At 46.7% G+C, this 23,240-nt stretch overlaps 1 protein-coding gene across 1 annotated transcript; it reads right to left on the reverse strand.

Annotated features, from left to right (window-relative positions):
• Nucleotides 1-957: 957 nt before the first annotated feature.
• Nucleotides 958-23,137, reverse strand: C19H8orf76 (chromosome 19 C8orf76 homolog). Its single transcript, XM_049765850.1, has 6 exons — nt 23,008-23,137; nt 21,788-21,883; nt 20,272-20,415; nt 12,686-13,143; nt 11,696-11,828; nt 958-1,272 (listed from the first exon to the last, which is right to left on the reverse strand). Exons 1-6 carry the CDS (start codon nt 23,122-23,124, stop codon nt 1,057-1,059), a joined length of 1,164 nt encoding a protein of 387 aa, XP_049621807.1. The 5' UTR covers nt 23,125-23,137; the 3' UTR covers nt 958-1,056.
• Nucleotides 23,138-23,240: the final 103 nt, after the last annotated feature.

Raw genomic sequence — 23,240 nt, forward strand, 5'->3', positions numbered from 1 at the left:
CAAGATCCTGAGTGTGATCCCCAATAGAAAGCATTATCAAGCATGGCCCCATTTGTCCCTAAGCCCCACTGTCCTGGGGACTGAGCTAAACTCTGCCAGGAGAAACCTTGTAAACCACCCTCCAACCTCCCATGCCATCACTACTAGTGTGCACTGATTTAAAAACAAACAAAACGGGGGCCGGAGCAATGGCACAGTGATAGGGCATTTGCCTTGCACACGGCTGATCCAGGACAGACCATGGTTTGATCCTCCGGCATCCCATATGGTTCTCCAAGTCAGGAGAGATTGCTGAGCACATAGCCAGGAGTAACCCTTGAGATTCACCAGGTGTGGCCCAAAAAACAAAACAACAACAAAAAAACCCAAACAACTCGAATTGAGCCCTACTATGTTCTCCAAAATGCCCACTGCAGTCATTCCTCTTGAATAAATTAGCTCTCATCATCTGAAAAAAAATATAAATTCTGAAAGCATTTCTTTGGGGCCACACACAGCTATATTCAAGGCTTACTTTTTTTTTTTTTTTTTTTTTTTTGGTTTTTGGGTCACACCTGGCAGCGCTCAAGGGTTACTCCTGGCTCTACGCTCAGAAATCACTCCTGGCAGGCTCGGGGGACCATATGGAATGCAGGGATTCAAACCATCATCCTTCTGCATGCAAGGCAAACACCCTACCTCCAAGCTATCTCTTCAGCCCAAGGGCTTACCCCTAACAGCACTCAGGGACCACTCCTAGAAGGACTTAGGGGATCGTATGCAGTGCCAAGGTTAGAACCAGGGCTGGCCGCATTGCAAAGCAAGTGGCTACCCATTTTTTACTATTTCCTCAGCCTGTGAAAGTCTCTTTTTAAATGGACAAAGGCCTCAAAGACTGTACTTGGAAGTAAAAGGAAAAGGGATAAAAAGAAAAACCAAGAAAATGAATACAACAGAAATAATCTGGAAGAAAAGCCATTTTTAAAAAACAATCATTTTTAATTCACCATATCCTGTGATGACAGCAGATCCTATCTAAAGTAAAAGAGGGTAAATAGTACAGGCCAAGAGATAATTTTATTTTCCAAAGGCCTCAGAGGCCAAGATTTGTATCTCTGTACAGAATGCATTTTCCAAGGGACAGAAGCGGTCTTTGACCTTGCTGAACCACTTGTCTTCAAATTCTTTCGACGATGCAATCACCATGGCAGCCAGGGCTATGGAGCCAACACACTTCACCTCTGTCTGAACCTCATCCCGAAGCTTCTCTGGGACAATATCTTCTCCCATAACCTGCAGCCAGAGAAAAGCAACACCGTCCAGATGAGGGGCAGATGTACCAAGGAAGCTCTGCTGTTATTCACCAAGCATAAAGACTTCCACACACAGCCAGAGGATGAGTCCCAGACTTTAAAGGGAAAGAGGTTTGGGAGCTGGATAGCACAGTGGTAGGACATTTGCCTTGCATGCAGCCAATCAGGATGGACGGTGGTTCAAATCCCAGCATCCCATAACATCCCTGAGCCTTCCAGGAGCGATATCTGAGTGCAGAGCCAGGAGTAACCCCTGAGCACCGCCAGGTGTGACCCAAAAAAACAAACAGGGCCCGGAGAGATAGCACAGTGGCATTTGCCTTGCAAGCAGCCGATCCAGGACCAAAGGTGGTTGGTTCAAATCCCGGTGTCCCATATGGTACTCCGTGCCTGCCAGGAGCTATTTCTGAGCACACAGCCAGGAGTAACCCCTGAGCACCGTCGGCTGTGACCCAAAAACCAAAAACCAAACCAAACAAACAAACAAACAAAAAAGAGGTTTGAGTAGAGGAGTAGTCCAACAACCATCCATGGAAGCCCCTAGGATTCTCTTCTCCTTCCACCATTGTGAGAATCACTGCAGGTCCCATGATGCCACAAGACAGTCGGCTTAATGGCTGTGCTAGAATCAAATTTCATGCGTCCTTCTCACAGGCTGGTGCTCTTACAGAGTGACGAAGGGACAGGGCTACCCAGTTCTACTGGGCTGCTGGGGAGAGGCAGAGAGCCTCTGAAATGTGAAGGCAGCACATGGTTGGTGCCCTGGCCCAGAGACCACCTGGTCTCCAGTACCACAAAAAGGAATGTGTCCTTTAAAGGCGCAATACTGCCCCTCGCTGGATGGAAGCAGGCCCGGTGTCTACATTAGTCTATTGTACAATAGACCCCATGAGAGATCAGTGCACATCTGAAAGGACAGTGGAGTAGAATTGGATCCTCCACGCAGTTTACAGTGAAATGTGAGGAAGCCAACTGATAGGAATGTTGTTGAAGCACAAGGACCTGGACTCTGAGGTTCCCGCAGACCCAGGGAGCCAACGTGTTCTAGAGTATTATAGATTAATGAATGGATTAGAAGCACATGTAAAGCATAGTTTCCACAATTAAGGACTCGAAGACTGCATATCATCTGAAGCAAAAGCTGATGAAATGAAAGCCCAATTATCAACATTTATAAAAGTATATTGTTTGGATCCAGAGTGATAACAGTGGTAGAACATTTGCCTTGCATGCTACCCACCCAGACAGGCCCAGGTTTTATCCCTGGCATCCCATATGGTCCCCTGAGCCTGCCAGGAGCAATTTCTGAGCATAGAGCTAGGAGTAGCCCCTGAGCGCTGCCCGGTGTGGCCCAACCCCACCCAAATAAGTATAGTGTTTTACCAAACTAAGATACTTTTTTGTTTTTGTATTTTTACCCATTTCTAAAATCAAGAAGCATATGATATTGAGGGACCCTAATGTTTTTTTTTTCTTTTAGTGGTGGTACACTAAAATGTACCTTATACTTGATATCTTCTGGGATTGAAGACTAAATGCTATTTTTCAAAAATATTAAGAGTATGGGGGTCAAAGTGGGGAGAACATTTGCCTTACATGCGGCCAACCTGGGTTCAATCTCTGGCATTCCATATGGTCCTCCAAGCACTGCCAGGAATTATACCTGAGCACAGGGCCAGGTGTAAGTTCTGAGCACCACCAGGTGTGTCCCCCACCACCACCAAAATTAAGAGAACTATATAATAGTAATATCCAAATAAAATAAGAGGGGATAGGATTGATAAGTATGGGGCTGAAGGTGCTTGCCTTGGACACACCACATATGATTTCCTGTGTACTACCAGGAGTGATCCCTGTGAACATGTAAGCCATAGGGGTGTGGCCCAAAGACAAACAATATAGTTAAGTACATGATACAAAGGTATCAAAACCTTCAAAAGTATTTGGCCACATACAAGTTCTATATAGTTATGTATCTTATAGGTTTTAGAAAATATGATAGCATATATAAGTTTAGTAAATTTGGAGGTCAGAGATAGTACAATGGAGAGGACGCTTGCTTTTCATGTGGCAAATCTAGGTTTGATCCCTCGCACCCAATATAGTTCCTCTGAACAAAGCCTGAAGTGATCCCTAAGCACAAAGCCAGAACTAAGTCCAGAGCACTGCCAGGTATGCCCCCAAAACAAACAATATTTAAAAAGGGGCTAGTAAATCTGAAAATAAGAGTTCTCCAAAATTAACAAGAAAACAAACATACCAACTATATGAAAAGTAGCGGGCCCGGAGAGATAGCACAGAGGCGTTTTCCTTGCAAGCAGCCGATCCAGGACCAAAGATGGTTGATTCGAATCCCGGTGTCCCACATAGTCCCCCGTGCCTGCCAGGAGCTATTTCTGAGCAGACAGCCAGGAGTAACCCCTGAGCACCGCCAGGTGTGGCCCCCCCCAAAAAAAAAGTAGGGATAAAGGGTTTCACAAAAATGAATGGCCAATAAACATGGAAAATGGTTCCTTTTACTAGCATTCAAATAACATTAATTTTGTTTTATTATATCAACAAGTGGTATTTTTACTAACCAAGCTGCAGAATCCAAAGAAAAAATATCAGAACAAATCATGGGTACACTGGCTGTGCCATTCATCTCAGGAGGAGAGAGCATGCCAAGTCCCCGCCCTACCACAGCCATGCCTACTGCACCCACTACCCACAATGCCACTGACAATGGCCCTGCTTCTCTACTCACTATGGCTCTCTGCAGAGACACCAATCCGACCAAACTCCAGGTATGCCGGTATTTGAGCTGATATCACCAGACTTTTTTGAAGTGAATGCAGGTACCTTTCCTCCTCCCTTTCCCCCCAGCCCCACCACCACCTTCTTGTACTACAAGAAGTACAAGGCCTGGCAGCCAAAACCAAGCCCCACAAAAGCCACAGTATCAGCAATAGTACTTGAAGTTTCTGGACCATTTGGCCACCACATCTCTAATATTTTAATAATATCATCCCTGTAGAAACACATCAATTTAGACACTAATGTATATCTAACGCTACCTAATGTTCAGAAATAAAAGAGGTAACAGAATAATCAACTAGCATCAAAACTTACTAAACCTAACAATGACTCAATAGCAATATACAATAATTTTCACAAATTTTCTTGTACTCTATTATTTTCTTTTTTAATAGTTTTGTTCCCACCTACCTGTAAACAAATGTATGATATATGATATAACTCGGTGATACATTGTCTTTAAATAAAGTAATTTAGGGGCCAGTGAGGTGGCGCTAGAGGTAAGGTGTCTGCCTTGCAAGCGCTAGCCAAGGAAGGACCGCTGTTCGATCCCCCGGCGTCCCATATGGTCCCCCCAAGCCAGGGGCAATTTCTGAGTGCTTAGGCACGAGTAACCCCTGAGCGTCAAATGGGTGTGGCCAAAAAAACAAAAAACAAACAAACAAAAAAAGTAATTTATATTAAAATAATAACAATATCAGGGCAAGTGAGAGTACAAGGTGTAAAGTTCTTGTGTTTTGTATATGTGTCATAAAAGCTGTCTCTGGGGCTGGAGTATAGCAGGTAGAGAACTTGCCTTGCATGCAGTTGGCCCAAGTTCAATTCTCAGCATCCTATAGGGTTCTCCAAGCCACCCAGGAGTGATTCCTGAGTGCAAAGCCAAAAATAACCCCTGAGCAATGCTGGGTGTGGGAAAAAAAAATAAACCAAAAACCTAATGACTCTATTATCTACTACTATCGAGCTATTAATAACCTCACACTAAAATGTATTTAAAATTAAGGATCATGTACTACATTAGCATTAAGAATTATGAGTGGGGCCGGAGAGATAGCATGGAGGTGAGGCGTTTGCCTGGCATGCAGAAAAACAGTGGTTCGAATCCCGGCATCCCATATGGTCCCCTGAGCCTGCCAAGAGCAATTTCTGAGTGTAGAGCCAGGAGGAACCCCTGAGCGCTGCCGGGTGTGACCCAAAAACCAAAAAAAGAATCATGATTGTGTAACAATGTAGATTAAAAACAACAGAGTATTGGAAGCTCTTCAAAAGGTTAAATACAAAATTATGAGTCAGTAATTCTACTCCTAGGGAAAAAATCCTAGGACTACTTTGGAGCTTTTAAAAGAACCAAAAACAGTAACTTATATAAGTGGAGCCCAGGATCCAAATCTAGGACCTGGAGAGACAGGGGTCTGGAAGTAAACATTGACGCAGGAAATAATCCACACTGTGAAAGGGTGCAAGAACAGGTTCAGAAATCCCACCACACAAACCTTCTGCTCCTAAGAAGGAAAGCAGCTTAGTGGAGGAAGATTGAAGAATGAGCTCTTTCTTTCTTGAAACCCAGGCCACACCCTACGGTGAAAAAATACTAAGAGATGGACCCAATAATCCAATCATCAGATCACATCCTAGGACCGGATAAATAGCACAGCGTAGGACATCTGCCTTGCTCACTGCTGACCCAGGTCGATCCCCAGCGTCCCATTTGGTCCCCCCCAGTTAGGAGCGATTTCTGAGCGCATAGCCAGGACTAACCCCTGAGTGTCACTGGGTGTGGCCCAAAAACAAAACAAAAAACAAAACAGATCACACCCGAGGGTGGAGTATGAATACTGATTAGTGTAGAGCCAGTAATCCAATAATTTATACAGCTACTTGTGTATCAGTGTTCATAACAGCATGATTCACAATAGCTAAAAGGTAGAAACAACCCCAATGTCCATCAATAGATAATCAAAATATGGTGTGGAGCCACACCACCGATATACACTTGTACTTGCAATGGAATATTCTACCATCATAAAAAAGGAATAGCATTCTGACGTGTGCCAATCTGAATGAGTTTGGACACATTATGCCAAGGGCAACAACCAGCCTCAAAAGGACAATATTGTACGATGCTATTTATGTGAAATATCTACAGCTGGCAAATGCACAAAGAGAGTAAATGAACGGTTACCAAGAGGTATGGGGTGGGGGGATGGGAGTTAAGAGATAAATGGTCACAGAGGATAATTTTAAAAAATTGGATACAGGGGCCCGGAGAGATAGCACAGAGGTGTTGCCTTGCAAGCAGCTGATCCAGAACCAAAGGTGGTTGGTTCGAATCCCGGTGTCCCATATGGTCCCCCGTGCCTGCCAGGAGCTATTTCTGAGCAGACAGCCAGGAGTAACCCCTGAGCATCGCTGGGTGTGACCCAAAAACCCAAAAACCAAAATAATAATAATAATAATAATTGGATACAGAGGTGACAGTTGCCCAACAGTTAATATAATACCACTAACATACATAATGTTTAAGATGGCAAATTTTATGTTGTATTTTATATATATCCAAAAAAAGGAAGGGAAAGAAAAAGCTACTAAATAAAAGGGATATAGTAAAAGAAAATTTAAAACAGTATGTGAACTCTCTATTAGCTTTGTTTAGATCCTAATTTTTTTGTTTGTTTGTTTTGGTTTTTGGGTCACACCCCCATGGTACTCAGTGGTTACTTCAGGCTCTGTGCTCAGAAATTGCTCCTGGCAGGCTGGGGGGGGGGCCCATATGGGATGCTGGGAATCAAAACCAGTGCTTGTCCTGTGTTGGCTGCATGCAAGACAAATGCCTTACCACTCTCTGGCCCCAGATCCTAATTCTTTTAAAAAAAATTATAGGGGGCCAGAGCAATAGCACAGTGGTAGGGCAATTGCCATGCACATGGCCAATCCAGAATAGACCTAGGTTTGATCCCCGGCGTCCCCCCCAAGCCAGGAGCGATTTTTGAGTGCATAGCCAGGAGTAACCCCTGAGAGTCACTGGGTGTGGCCCAAAAACAAACAAAAAAATTATAGGCTTCATAGGCTATTTCATTCATCTTATCCAGACTGAGAACTACCATCCCAACTAGATTAATAAGTAGTGAAGGGGATGAAGTTGTCAACATCCTGTAAGAATGCGTGACTTCTTGAGGTATGGAGAGCTAGTACAGTCAACGAGGTACTTGTACTGCATACAGCTGACCCCATTCCATCCCTGGTCCCCCCATATGGTCCCCTGAGCACTGGCAGGAATGATCCCTGAGTAGAGCCAGAGTAAGCCTTGAGCACTACCAGGTATGGCCCCCAAAAAGTATGACTTCTTTATGGTTTTGTTTTGTGGCCACACCCAGTTGTGCTCAGGGCTTGCCCTTGGCTCTGCTTTCAGGGATCACTGCTGGCACACCTCAGGGGACTAGAGGGAGGCTGGTGTTGACGGGGATGGAACCTAGGTTGGCTGCATGTAAGGTAGCACCTTCCTTATCTGCTGCACTATTTCTGAGGTCCCAGGATATAGGATTTCTAAGGAACCTCAAATCTAAAAGAAAAGCTATATTCTTTTTTGGGGGGTTTGGTTTTTGGGCCACACCCGGTGACGCTCAGGGAATATTCCTGGCTATGCGCTCAGAAATCGCTCCTGGCTTGGGGGGCCATCTGGAATGCTGAGAGATCAAACCGCAGTTTGTCCTAGGTTAGTATTGCGAGGCAAACGCCCTACCGATTGTGCCACTGCTCCGGCAACAAAAAGATATATTTTTGAAAAATTTTAGAGCCCTATAAGTTATTAAAGCAATCACACTATCTGAGCTCAAAGGAGAGAGAATTTGCCATAGACTAGAACTGCGATGGCGAACCTTTGGCACACATGCCAGCGGTGGCACGTGAAGGCCTTGCAGCTGGCACACGGGAAAGTCTGCAATTAAGATATGCGGTGTGTGCCGCACAGTTTTTAGATACTAAAATCTTGTTATTAAGGTTTAATTGACGTGCTGGCCCTTTTGAGGAAATTATTTGGTTTTGTGCGACAGTTTGGGCACTCGGGCTCAAAAAGGTTAGCCATCACTGGACTAGGACATTCAGGGGGAAGTTCTTGCTGGCAAATAGTAAAAAGGTGATGACATAAAAATCACAAAATTAGGGGCCGGAGAGATAACATGGCGGTAAGGCAAACGTTTTCCTTTCATGCAGAAGGTTGGTGGTTTGAATTCTAGCATCCCATATGGTTCCCTGAGCCTGCCAGGAGCGATTTCTGAGCATAGAGCCAGGAGGAACCCCTGAGCGCTGCTGGGTGTGACCCCAAAACCAAAAAAAAAAAAAAATCACAAAATTTGTTTTGACCTGAGCAGAGTAGCCAAGAGGAAGCAAAGGACAAAGTGTAGGAATTAAGAGGCCCTAAATTGAAGGGGTGTCTCTGAGAGGCCCTGGACCCGCTATCAAGGCACCTGCCCACACCTGAACTCTAGAACTTCGAGAAGGGACTTGGCTCAGGTGTTCAGCAAGCAGGTAACTTGCTCAAAAGAATTTCAAGTCGACCCAGAGCAAAGTTCGAGACAGAACACAGGGACCAGGACGGTGATGCAAGCAATAAGGCATCTGCCTTGCCCACACTAGCCTAGGACGGACCATGATTCAATCCCCTGGCATCCCATATGGTCCCCAAGCCAGGAGCAATTTCTAAGCACATAGCCAGGAGTAATCCCTGAGTGTCACCGGGTGTGGCCCCAACCCCCCCCCCCCATAAAAGACAACACAGGAGAGAAATGCCAGGTCACTGAGAATCAAACATGAGTTGCTAAGAAATGGGGAGCTGACGGTGGATGAGAAATGAGAAAAAAAGGGGGCGCTGGAAGTCTACCTAGAAGTGAAAAAAAGTCCAGAAAAAGCAAGGCCACAGGACTGAGAGACGCCTGGAAAGGAAAAGTGACTCTTCCCCACTCCCTTCACTTCATCTCCAACACTGACAGACACGAAGACACTGCAGGCAGAACACACAGAGCAAGTACTCACCGAGCAGTGTCAGGCTGGACATTCTGACTCGAAGGTGGCAGGAGAATAACAGAGAATTGTCTCAGAATGGTCACTAGTCATTCAACACTTGGGCCAAGTGTCCCCAAGATGGGGTCAGAGATGCACAAGGAAGGGGACACGGAGGCTCTTCGTGTGATTTCCATGACAGTCAGGAACAGTGAGTGGAGGATGGTGAGAAACCTCAAAGTCATTCATTCATTCATTTATTCATTCATTCAAGGAAGGAGTGGAGTTCCAAGAGGCTGAGGGAAATGAAGCCACAGAGGAAGAAACCAGATGGGGGGGCCAGAGAGATAGCATGGAGGTGGGGGGTTTGCCTTGCATGCAGAAGGTCAGTGGTTCGAATCCCGGCATCCCATTAAGGTCCCCCAAGCCTGCTGGGGGCGATTTCTGAGCATGGAGCCAGGAGTACCCCCTGAGCATACTGGGTGTGACCCAAAAACCAAAACAAAAAAAAAAACAAAAAAACCAGATGGATGCTGCCTCTCAGAAGTGAAGAGCAGACCCAGGGAGAGTGGCCAGCAGAACAAATCAACAGGGGTGAAGAAGGATGGCTCAGGAGAGGCACGGGAATGGAAGGAGGCAGGTTCCTCACACTGCATATATGATGTCCCCACATAGATCCCCACAGATCTGCTGTCTGCCACCTCCATGATTCCCACCTGCACCTCAGTGTGTAAGCACCAGAAAGAGAATGCACTGGGCCGGAGAGATAGCACAGCGGTAGGGCATTTGCCTTGCAAGCAGCCAACCCAGGGTGGATGGTGGTTCGAATCCCGACCCAGGAGAGATGGTGGTTCGAATATCACATCCCATATGGTCCCCCAAGCCTGCCAGGAGCAATTTCTGAGCGTAGAGCCAGGAGTAACCCCTGAGCACTGCTGGGTGTGACCCCCAAAAAAAAATTTAGTTAAAATTCTGTACACCAGGGGCTGGAGCGATAGGTCAGTGGTAGGACATTTGTCTTGCACGTGGCTGACCCAGGACAGACCTTGGTTCAATCCCCCAGCATCCCATATGGTCCCCCAAGCCAGGAGCAATTTCTGAGCACATAGCCAGGAGTAGCCCCTGAGCACCGCCGGGTATGGCCCAAAAATCAATCAATTAATAAATAAACTGCTAAAATGTGACTTGTGTGGGATCCCACTGAAGGGGCGCAACCCTCGGGCACTCCTCCAAGAGGGCAGACATAGCAACCCATGCGTGTGCCCTGGTAAGCACCAGATTAGACCCCATCAGGGTCCTGGCAGCAGCCTCATCAGTAATAGGCAGATACAAATGTACAGGGTACTGTGCATGCGCAAGTCTGCAGGGCTCAAAGGGAAGAGCCAAGGAAAGAAAAGAGTTAAAGGGGCTCCAAGGGATCAGAAAAAAGGGGTAATGCCAGGACAACAGGGCAGGGTGGACGGTAGAGGGTTTCACCTGGCGAAGAAAGAAAGACATCTAGTCACAATAAGTAACAGACAGTGTTTCTGATCCCATTTGGGGGGCGGGAGTTTTGGGAGGCCACACCCAGTGACATCACGGGTTACTCCTGGCTCTGAGCTCAGAAATAGCTCCTGGCTTGGGAGACCATATGGGACGCCAGGGGATCAAACTGCGGTCCATCCTAGGTTAGCACATGCAAGGCAAATACCCTACCGCTTGTGCCACTGCTCCATCCCCATACAGACAGTGTTATTTGAAGGCATGTTAGGATTCACAGATGGAGTTATTAATTTCAATTATACAGTAGGTGGATCAGGCAGCACTAGGGATCAAATCTCATACACAAAGCTCTTTAACCCATTTCCCTGGCCTTCCAATGCCATCATAAAAAATTTCAACATATCCTTTTCAGATAATATAGGATTAAAAAAAAAAACAACCCTGATATTTGACTCTCTCTGCGGTGATCAAACTAACAGAAGGGTGGGAGGAAAAATGTTTTGAAACTGGGAAACAGGCTCTGGTCTAATTCTGTCGTTTCAAACCTCCTGTCACGCAAGTCACAAGCTCCTCGGGCCTCAATTCCAGCCTCTACAGGTCTCAAGCTGTTTCCAGGATGAACGAAGGAGAAAATGACATTGAAGTGCCGCATGGATGTCGACACTAATTCACTTGTTTGATGATCACTCAAGCTGTACAAGCCACTTACCTAGTTGGTGGGTTGTAACAAGCGTGGACAAGTAAAAGAAGCCTCGCTCTAGCCTTCTGGCGGGCAGAGGGATGATGAAGAGGCAGCTTCGGTGGGGATTATGTGATCAGAAGGCAGGTAAAGCGGGAGACAAATCCTTCAGCTGATGGGACTTGGCCCTGTGTTCTTTTTATTGGGGAAGGGGGGTGTCACACCCGGCAGTGCTCAAGGCTTACTTCTGGCTCTATGCTCAGAAATTGCTCCTGGAAGTCTCAGGGGACCATAAGGGATGCCATGATTCAAACCACCGTCCATCCTGTGTCAGCTGTGTACAAGGCAAACGCCTTACCGCTGTGTTCTCTCTCCGGCCCCAGTGTTCTATAGACCAGAGAAATAGTTCTGAGGCCTGATTTTTCACCGTAAGCTCTCAGGACACACTCACCTCCTCCATCCACAGCAAAGGGCCTTCTCGGAGACCCAAAGTTTTCACTTTCTCCTCAATTTCCTGCTGCGTCCTTAAGTTCCTCTCCAAGGCAAAGGATGTCTGCTGACATTGGGTGAGCTGCAACAAGAGCCTAAGGAACAGAAGAGAGGCCCCGTGTGGGCCCTGTACAAAGGTGGGCTGTGCAATCCAATCTGGGGGGCCCAGCCACACCAATCCGAGGGTTCACAGGAAAGCACTCCCCATGTTTGAATCCTCAAGGCTTCCTCTGAACAAAAGACGGCAGGGCAGGGGCTTTACCTTGGTGAGCCATCTTTTCTAGACTTTGCACAACAGAGCAAAGAGCTAGCCCCAGCCCAGAAGGGCACCCTATGACCGAAAGCTCAAATGATGCGCAGTGGAAGCGGAGTCTCCAGCCCAAGTCTAGGCCCCAGAGGAGAGCTCCAAGACCTTTCTGCTTCCCAGAACAGCCAGCCACCTGGCCTCACAGACTAAATACTCTCCAGCATGATGTCAAGTCTTTGACATTCTCTCAGCTCCGTCTGCTGCACCAGTTCCACCAGAAGCGGGGACCAGAACAATGGCGCAAGCGGTAGGGCATCTGCCTTGCACACACTAACCTAGGACGGACCGCACTTCGATCCCCCCAATGCCCCATATGGTCCCTCAAGCCAGGAACGATTTCTGAGTGCATAGCCAGGAATAAGCCCCAAGTGTCACTGGGTGTGGCCCAAAACCCAAAATAATAACAGTAATAATAATAAACTTCAAATAAAACCTTGCCTAGGAACTAATAAGAAAGCACAAGATTAAGGTTCATGCCCTGCATAAAGACAACCCTGGTTCAAATGCCGGCACTCAAATTTGGTCCACTGAATACCTCCTGGGGTCACTCCTGAGCACAGAGGCAGGCATAATCTCTGTGCTGTGTAACCTGCAAACCAAACACTCAGCTTCTCAGCTCAGCACCCATCTGACCCACCTTTTTACCTGGCTCGAATAAAGGACGCACATGCTTTCAGCCAAGTCTTTAGAGACATGGCTTCCCTCTCAACTGCCACCCCATCCGGTGGGCTTTTTGGGGCCTCTGCTGGCTGCTGGCTGCTCCCACAGCTGGCTTCCACAGAAAGCACAGAGTCTGTAGGCAAGTCTGGAGGTGAGCATGAGGGGCAGTCATCTGCTGAGTGAGGGCTGGAGGATTTGGTAGTTTGGTCACTGAAGGAGAGCTTGCTCTGTTTTTGAGATGCCTCACACGACGCTGAAAGAGCTGGCCTCAGAGTCAGGTAGGCCTCTGCCAACTTGCTCCAGTTCCAAGGATTAAAAGGATGCAAAGAAATCAATTTCTGCAGGCACAGAATTGTTTTCTCCACGTTCTGTAAACTTGACCAAATAGCAAACTGGAGGCAGAGCACCGTGGTTAGATGGTCTGTGTTGGTTGCCTTATTTTCCTAAGGAGAAAGGACAGGTTAAAACTTTAGCCTGCAAAAAGTTTTCTGTATAATCAGAGACACCTGCAGGTCTTTCTATGGAGAATGAACAATATTTTTTTCATCAGATTTTTTTTTGGAGGAGGGGCCACACACCCGGTGACACTCAGAGATTACTTGTAGCCATGCGGCTCAGAAATAACTCCTGGCTTGGGGGACCATATGGGAGGCCAGGGATTCAACTGTGGTCCGTCCTGGGTCAGCCGTGTGCAAGGCAAATGCCCTACCGCTATGCCATCACTCCATCCCCTCATCAGATCTTAATTTAAAATTGGAAACTTAAATGAATCACCAGCCATTCCTAAACATTTTCATGTCACAGTAATGCAATCCATGTTGGAAAAAGTTCAGCATCCAATCCAGAAATGTATGTTTATTCCATTTTTCTTGTGATCTTCACTGTCCTCAACCAAATATCTGGAAGACTCAAGCCAACATTTTGACCCTGGACAAATGGCTCCATTTTAATATTCCTCTCTAAAATCCAAATGGCAATTTCCTTGAGGATTCAAAGGAACTCTACTTCCAATTTTTTGTTGGCTTCAACATCTTACACAGCATAGCCCTGAAGTTGTTTCTATGATGCATCTTAATTGAATCCAAATGCCTTCTCTGCTAACCATTACCAAGGCCAATTATTTTGGGCCAGTGGGAAATGCTTGGTTCCCTTCTGATCAGAAAGTCCTATTCAAGTCTCTTTAGCTAGAACCACCACATCTTGCCTAATCTGAGTAAAGCAAGAGCCCCATGGGCTAGGGAGAACTCAGCTTTTCCCAAAGTCTGTAGAGGGCAGAAGGCAAACCAAAGTTATCTTTTAGTTGATCTGAAGTCTGGAGGAAACAGCCTACTCCAGATCTAGGTTCTGCATAGAACTACGCTGAGCAAGAAGTGTGAGTAAAATCACCTCATTTGAGGGGCCAGAGCAATGTAGTATAGCTGGTAGGGCTTTGTACCCAGACCAGGGTTGTTTGGTGGTTTTTTTGGCTTGGGGTCCACAACCCAGCAGTGCTCAGGAGTTACTCCTGACGGGGCTCAGGGAACCATACGGGATGCCAGGGATTGAACGCAGGTCAGCTGCATGCAAGGCAAATGACCTACCTGCTGTGCTATCACTCCAGCCCTAGACCTAGGTTTTATCTCTGGCATCCCATATGGTCCCCCGAGAGTCAAAAGTGACCCATGAATATCACCGAATGTGGTCCAAAAAACAAACAAACAAACAAAAACTCACCAGTTTGCAGCCAAAAAAAATCAAAGGGGTGGAGGGAGGCAAGCAAAAACTGGTACAGGATTCCAAATAGATGGAAATACTGAGTCTCCCATCCAAATACTAACCAGGCCCAACCCTGCTTTAGCTTCCAATATCAGACTAGATCAGGCGCGTTCAGGATGGTATGGCCATAGAAAGATCAAGATATTGAATAGGGCCGGGCGGTGGCGCTAAAGGTAAGGTGCCTGACTTGCCTGCGCTAGCCTTGGACTGACCGCGGTTCGATCCCCCGGTGTCCCATATGGTCCCCCAAGCCAGGAGCAACTTCTGAGCACATAGCCAGGAGTAACCCCTGAGCATTACCGGGTGTGGCCCAAAAACAAAAAAAAACAAACAAGATATTGAATAAAGAGGCAAAAGTCTTGCAAGGACCAGAATGATAGTGCATCAGGGAGGGAGTTTATCTTACACACAGCCAACCTGGGTTCGATCCCCGGCATCCCATTATGGTCCTCCAAGCCTGCCAGGAGTGATTCCTACGCATAGAGCCAGAAGTAAGCTGTGAGCACCCCTGAGAAAAACAGGTATTTTCCCAAGAATGAAAGTGATCTGGTATAACATTTCCATTGTTAGTACTCTCTCCTTCCCAGATCACCGAGTTTAAAGTGTTTCTTTCTGCTCACTGCCGAGTGTCTCAGAGACAGACAGCAGCTGTTTAATAGCTATGTAGTCAAATGCACTCAGGTCTTTAGAAAAGGGAAAGTCTCAGATCTTGACTCTAACAACTACTACCTTCCTTCCTCCAGCCATTTTAGATGCTTTATGTCATTTCAACCAGCGGTTTTCAAATCTTTGGAACAGGAATCAATGCCAAGCTGCAAGAATTTCCTGTACATCTGTGAAAAAGCTATTGCTGCTTGATGCATTCATTTGCATAGATCATGCAACTGTGCTATGGTAAGTAGACAAATATTCTTATAATAAATGATGGTTTTTATACCTACTTAGTAGTCTGTAAATTTGCTTTCCTATTTTCAAAATCAATCCATAGGTATAAAAGAATTGAAAACCATCATACACTAATATTGAGAAAGCAAGTATGTGGCTGGGATGGACTAGAGTCCAGGGGACTCAAACTCAATTTACCTGGGGGCCGCAGGAGGCAAAGTCGGGGTAATCCTTGAGTGCAAAATCAGTAGTAAGTCTTGAACATTGGGGGGTGTGACCCAAACAACTAAAACAAAACAAAACAAGATTCCTCTAGGGCAGGGCGGCAAATGGCCCACGAGCCTCGAGTTTGAGACCCCTGGACTAGACAGTTAGTTCATAGCATGGCGAGTGAATAAATCTAAAATAAACGTACCCATGTGACTTTTTCAGAAGACTGTAGTTCCTTCTAAACGGCAACCAAGATGCTACTTGATGTTTATTGAGTAAATCCCATATACCAGACAATATCCTCAATATTTTATCTTCTCATCCTCCTCAACAGATTCCATTATTACCCCTATTTTACACCAGAAAGGTTAGACAGTTGTCTGAAGTCACACACAGTGGGTAGGACAGGACAGAGTAATAATACAGTTGCATGTCACCGACCCAGCCTCAATTCCCAGCATCATAATGGTACCCCCAACACCAACACTGCTGGGGGTGTGGACCCCAAACAACCAAACAACAACAAAAAAATGGGAGCAGAAGTCACAGAACAAGAGCTTATGAAGAACAGGTGCTGGATAGGGCCTGTGTGTGCAGAGGTGGTTTTTCTGTCTCTTCAGCTTAGAAGCCGCAACCAGGCACAGAGCAATCCTGATTGTTTGGATTTCCCAAGCTGTGGTCAGGAAATCTGGATCCCACCAATGCTTCTCTCAGCTACCTGAACCAATGGTTCAACTCAATGGTTCTAAGATGTGAGGCTACTTGGGTCCTGCAGTGCTAGGGATTTACCCAAGTGACCCCAGCAGTGATTGGGAGCATCCACACGACAGTGCTGGGTGTGTGTGAGAGAAGGGTTTTGTGTGTGTGTGTGTGTGTGAATGGTCTTCAAGGTGTGTGTGTGTGTATGTGTGTGAAGGGTCTTCAAGGGTGTGTGTGTGTGTGTGTGTGTGTGTGTGTGTGTGTGTGTGTGTGAAGGGTCTTCAAGGATACTCCCTGAACCAGTGCCAGGGTTTAAAACAAGGCGGACCACATACAAGGCTATACCTTACCCCCTGTCCTATCTCTCAAACCACAGGCTAAGCATAGCTGGGAGTAGCTCCCAGTTCAGCACCCTGGGTGTGGCCTCTATGAAAAAAATTAATAACTTAATAACAAACCAGAAAATGTGAAACTGGTGCAAACAGGAAAAAGTCACTTGGAGACAGTGGTGAGATCCACTAGCCCAGAGGTTTTGTTTTGTTTTTTTCTTTTTTTTGGTTTTTGGGTCATACCCAGTGGTGCTCAGGGGTTACTCCTGGCTCTGCACTCAGATAATCGCTCCTGGGACCATATGGGATGGCAGGATTCAAACCATCTGTCTTGGGTCAGCTGCATGCATGGCAAATGCCCTACCATGGTGCTACCTCTCAGGACCCATACCCCAGAGGTTTCTAAATCTATCTGGTCTTCTGCCCACTTTTCAATAAGAAACTTACCTGGTGGGTCTTGACACATCCCCCTGCCAACTAACAAACAAAAAGCACCTTAATTTTACCTGAGGCCACAATGGACCACCAGCCCTTATTCCACCAATCCTTCTTTATTTGTTGTTTTTTTGTTTTTGTCTTTGTTTTTGTTTTTGGGTCACACCCGGCTACTCTCGGGAGTTACTTCTGGCTCTACGCTCAGAAACCGCCTCTGGCAGGCTCAGGAACCATATGACATGCTGGGTATTGAACCGGGTCCCTCCTGGTTGGCCACATACAAGGCAAATGCCCACCACTGTGCTATCTCTCTGCTCCCTCTAGAGTACTTTTTTAATTTTATTTTGTTTTTTGGTGTTTTTTTTTTGGGGGGGGTCACACCCAGCAGCACTCAGAGGCTACTCCTGGCTCTAGACACTCAGAAATCACCCCTGACGGGCTCGGAGGACTATATGGGATGCCGGGATTCGAACCACCAGCCTTTTGCATGAAAGGCAAACACCTTACCTCCATGCTATCTCTCCAGCCCTCCAGCACCCCTTCTGAAGAGAAAAAGTGCCCATTTTGGGAAAACACTACACTAGTTTCTGCTGCCTGGGTCTGTCATCAATGCCCAAAGGGTGCTAGAAACCTGATGACAAGTTCTCCCAGGCTGGCAGAGTTGCCAACAGGTAGCTCTAGACCACCACTCCTGGCCCTGGAGTGTTTGCAAAGACCAGCAGGTCTGTCCATGAAACACATGAAACATCATGACAGAGCAAGATGGAGCCAGTGAGAATCTGGTCCTAGCTGCTAACAGAGCTGTCACAGTCCTCTGTGGGCTAGGCAAGGAGGCCAATGCACCTGAGTGCCTGCCAGGGGCACTTGGGAAAGGGCATGGGGAGAGGAACAAAGACTGGAATCTAGGGAGAAAGTACTGGATGGGCTAAAGTTGCAGGTAAATGGGAAACTGGGACTATCCTGTTGCACGGTTATAGCTCATCAAGTTCTTTTTCCTACCAATGTCCCCTTAACAAGGCAGTCTGATCTTCTTTTTTTTTTTTTTTTTTTTTTTGGTTTTTGGGCCACACCCAGCGGTGCTCAGGGCTTACTCCTGGCTGTCTGCTCAGAAATAGCTTCTGGCAGGCTCAGGGGACCATATAGGACACCGGGATTTGAACCAACCACCTTTGGTCCTGGATCTGCTGTTTGCAAGGCAAACGCCGATGTGCTATCTCTCTGGGCCCACAGTCTGATCTTCTAACATCAGGTTTAAACCACAATTAGCAGGAGGGAGAAGAGAAAATAAGCACAGCTGTGATCCACGTTCTTTTTTTCATGTGGGAGGCCACACCCACAAAGGCTATTCCTGGAAGTGTTCTGGGGACCATGTGGTGCTAGGCACAGAGGCCAGACCTAGCTCCTGGCCTCCAGATTTCACCCCCATTTCCAGAGGGGAGAAGAGAACACACATCTGTGCTGCATGTTCTTTGGGATTTAGCACCAAGAGGTTGCTAAGGTTCTATATAACCCTTTGGTAAGGATATTCAAGAATTTCTTTTGGGCTGGAGTGGTGGCATGGCAGTAGGGCATTTGCCTTGCATGCACTAACCTAGGATGGACTGCAGTTTGATCCGCTAGCATCCCATATGGTCCCCCAGGCCAGGGGCTATTTCTAAGTGCATAGCCAGGAGTAACCCCTGAACATCACCGGATGTGCCCCCCCCCCAAAGAAAAAGAATTTCTCTTATAAATTAAGGAGATGGAGGATGACAGCTTGACTGCAAGAATACTTCAGTCTGACCTCTGGCCAACTAGATCCACAGGATTCAGGATCAGTGCCTTGGGCCTCAATAACAATCCCCTAAGAGATGTGGGAGAGTGATATAGCCACACGTCCAAAGCTCAGACTCAGCAACACTGAAAACATGAGATCCAAGATAAAATAAAACCACGGAATCTTAATATGCCTAACAAGGTGGCAGGCAGGGGTGGGGAAGGCTGGGAGGGATTAAGGAACGATGAAGTATGGGAGCACTTGTGACGGGACTAGCGCAGGCAATGGATTAGTGCTGAAATATCATATGTCTAAAATTTATCTATCAAAAACTTTTAAATCATGGTTCTTTAAGTAAAAAAAAAAAAATATATATATATATATATATATATAGGGCCCGGAGAGATAGCACAGCGGTGTTTGCCTTGCAAGCAGCCGATCCAGGACCAAAGGTGGTTGGTTCGAATCCCGGTGTCCCATATGGTCCCCCGTGCCTGCCAGGAGCTATTTCTGAGCAGATAGCCAGGAATAACCCCTGAGCACCACCGGGTGTGGCCCAAAAGCAAAAAAAAAAAAAAAAAAAAAAAAAAATATATATATATATATATATATATATATATATATATATATATATATATAAGGGGCCAGCACACAAGCGATATACCAGGTGTGGCCCCAAAACCAAAAAAAAAAATTTTTTTTAAATCCCTCAAGAAATAAAATAGAAATTCCCCAAGTCCACCAGAGCACAGAAGCAATACTAAACCCTAGTTTCTTTGGGTGTGGCCCCCCGAAAACAAACAACAAGGGGTGGAGTGGTAGTACAGTGTGCAAGGCTTTTTAGAATATTGAATATTTAGGCATACAGAATCCCCAGCATTCTATATGGTCCCCCAAGCCCGCTTATGAGTACAGAGCCAGAAATAACCCCTGAGCTCTGCCAGGTGTGGCCCAAAAACAAAAACAAAAAAAGAACAGAAAGAGAAAAACGAACAGGGGCCGGAGAGATAGCATGGAGGTAAGGCGTTTGCCTTTCATGCAGAAGGTCATCGGTTTAAATCCCGGCATCCCATATGGTCCCCCGTGCCTGCCAGGAGCAATTTCTGAGCATGGAGCCAGGAGTAACTCCTGAGCATTGCCGGGTGTGACCCAAAAATCACACACACACAAGAAAAGACGAACAACAAACTGGACCTCTATAAAATGGGGGATGACATAAACTGGAGTTGATGAACTCTGACCAACCTCTGTACAATTCAACAGAGGCTGAAGTAATAACACAGCAGGGAGGGCATTTGTTTTGCACAGAGCAGATCCAGTTTTGAGCCTTAGCATCCCAGATGGTCCCCCTTCGCCCCGCAAGAGTGATTCCTGAGTGTAGAGCCAGGAGCAACCTCTGAGCACTGCAGGTGTGGCCCCAAAACAAAACAAATCAGCAAACACAACCACTCTCAACAAAACGGGAATGGAAGGAATCTGTGGAAGTCAACAAAACTGCTCACCAGCTCCAGGGCGATCTCTAGCGCCTCTTCCTGCCGCCCCAGCTGCATCAGACACCGGGCCTGGCCTTCCTGGACATCCCTCCTCATGGCGTAATTGGTGGACGGCAACTTTTCTGCAATGCTTGAATACTCCTGCAGGGCTTTCTGGCCATTATTATTTTTTTTTTTTTGAAAGAAGAGAAGCAAATAAAGATATGAAACAGGGGCTGGGGCAGAGTACGGTGTCTGCCTTGTGTACGCTAGCCTAGGATGGATCATGGTTCGATCCCCCGGCATCCCATATGGTCCCCCAAACCAGGAGCAATTTCTGAGCGCATAGCCAGGAGTAACCCCTGAGGTGTGGCCCAAAAAACAAAACAAACAAACAAACAAAAAAGATATGAAACAGCAGAGAGAAGGATTCATTTTTTCCCAAGCAAATAAGATGGTATAACTGACCCCAATATCAAAGAAGGATAACATACATTTCTAGTGGGTGCTAAGATCAGACCTGGCTAGAGAATGGGACCTCGAAGTCCCTGGAAAAACAGTGGGAAGATCCTTCTGGAACTCAACAGCCCAGGGTTCGAACCAGCGGTGCCACTGACTGGCTGAAGAGCCTTTTTTTTTCTAAGAAGAAAGGATGCTCTGTACAAGCCTGGCACTGGGCTCTCTGCTGCTCCCTCTTCGCTACTCTCACACACTCTGGGGTACTCTGTTCCTGGCTCTGATGCCTCAGGGGTTACAGCATTGGGGACACAGTGCTATAAGCACTCCCCCAAAAGTCCTTTGTTATGCAGGAGCTATAGGAAACTAAACCAAGGAGTGCTGCAGTGAAAGGACTCTTGACTACAGACACCAATCACACATGGCTGAATTGTCCTCAAGAATATGGTCTCAGGGGCCAGAGAGATAGCATGGAGATAAGGTGTTTGCCTTGCATGCAGAAAATCGGTGGTTCGAATCCCATTATCCCACATGGTCCCCCGAGCCTGGCAGGAGCGATTTCTGAGCGTAGAGCCAGGAGTAACCCCTGAGCGCTGCCAGGTATGACCCAAAAACAAACAAAACAAAACAAAACAAAAAAAGAATATGGTCTCAAAATTGAGAAGGCAGAGTGATAGGGCAGCTGGTAAGGGGCTTGCCTTGTATACAGAAGGCCAGGGTTCGATCCCCAGCATCTCATAGGGTGCTCCCAGCACCACCAGGTGTGATTCCTGAGTGCAGAGCCAGAAGTAACCCCTGAGGGGGGGCTAGAGAGACAGCACAGCAGAAGGGCATTTGCCTTTCACAGGACTGACCAGGATGGACCTGGGCTCGATTCCCAGCATCCCATATGGTCCCCCAGGCTGCCAGGAATGACTTCTAAGCATAGAGCCAGGAGTAACCCCTGAGTGCTGCCAAGTATAGTCCAAAAACCAATAAGAAAAAGAGGTAACCTCTGAGCATCAACTGGGTATGGGCCCCAAACAACAACAAAAAAGCAAACCTCCACACCACTCAAATGAGCCAAGAGTGAGCAGGCCTCAGATCCTACCTGGTAGTCCTGCTGTCTGTAAGCCAGGTCCCCTCTAAATTTCTTGACAGTCAGGGTATCAGCATCGTCACAGCTCTCCACTTCGTCAAGAAACCACTAGAAAAGGTGAGAACGGCAGGGTCCATCACGGTAGTCATTTCCACCAAGAACTCATTTGGTTAAACCACAAAACAGGACATTTCTTCAGGATAGTTCCCCAAACCCATTCTGTTACTAGTTTACAAAGTGTGACCAAACACTGAAGAAAAACTGAAAATATTGCTTGTGGAGAGGAGAACAAGGAAGGGAAATAAAACAAAAATACAATCACGGATATGCACAAATTGTATTTTACAGATATATACCAGCCTGTAAGGATCAACTGAGGAAATATGGATAAAAGAGTCTGGAACTGGTAACCTTTTTGTTTTGTTTTGTTTTGTTGTCACACCCGGCAGTGCTCAGGGGTTACTGCTGGCTCTACGCTCAGAAATCGCTCCTGGCAGACTCAGGGGGACCATATGGAATGCTACGATTCGAATCACCATCCTTCTGCGTGCAAGGCAAACGCCTTACCTATATGCTATCTCTCCAGCCCCCTGCAACCTTTTTATTTATTTGTTTTTGGTTGGCTCCTAGCTCTGCGATCAGGTGTCAAAAACAACCTGGCTGGATCAGCCTCATTCATGCAAAGGAAGCACCTGCTGTACGAGCTCTCCAGGCTCTGGAATTGGTAAATTTTTAAATAAGGTATTGGTGAGCCTAATAACAGAACCAATATTGGACTGATATTTATTTTAGACTGATAGTCCATAACATCTAGTATGGAAGCTGCTTATAACTGCTGTGAACACAGATGTCATGCATCCAGTCCCATGTGGCCATATTTGCCTTTTAGGATCAATAAAACCCTGGGTAAAAGCAATGTATTTGTCTTGCACAGGTTCGATTCCCGGCATCCCATAGGGTCCCCGAGCACTGCCAGGGAGTAATTTCTGAGTGCAGAGCCAGGAGTAACCCCTGAGCACCACTGGGTGTGACCCAAAACCCCCCAAACAAACAAACAAACAAAAAAAACTGAGTACTGGACACTGCTTTAAAGGTAGCTAAAGGAGGGATAAGGAGCCAAAGGCCAAGAAATTAAAAAATAAAATAATAAAATTAATTAATATAATAAAATACAATAAAATAGAGTGAAAGGGGTGATCAGGGACCCCTGGGGTACCGGGCCCCTCTCTCACCTGCGGCTCGCAATGCTTGGCGCGGTAGGATGCGGGCGGATTTCGCAGCCGCTCTGGCCTCTCTTCGAACACTGAGTCCTCGAACTCGCGCCCCAGCAAGTAGCAGCCAGTCTCCATCGCGCAACTCAACCCGAGCAGCCCAGACCGGAAGAAACGGGGCGGGACTTGTAGTCCGCCGTGCGCGCGTGGCATGCCGGGACTTGTAGTCCGCAGCGAGCGAGTGGCAACGCTGG

The sequence above is a fragment of the Suncus etruscus genome, chromosome 19 (assembly GCF_024139225.1).
Source record: "Suncus etruscus isolate mSunEtr1 chromosome 19, mSunEtr1.pri.cur, whole genome shotgun sequence".
Classification (NCBI taxonomy): domain Eukaryota; kingdom Metazoa; phylum Chordata; class Mammalia; order Eulipotyphla; family Soricidae; genus Suncus; species Suncus etruscus.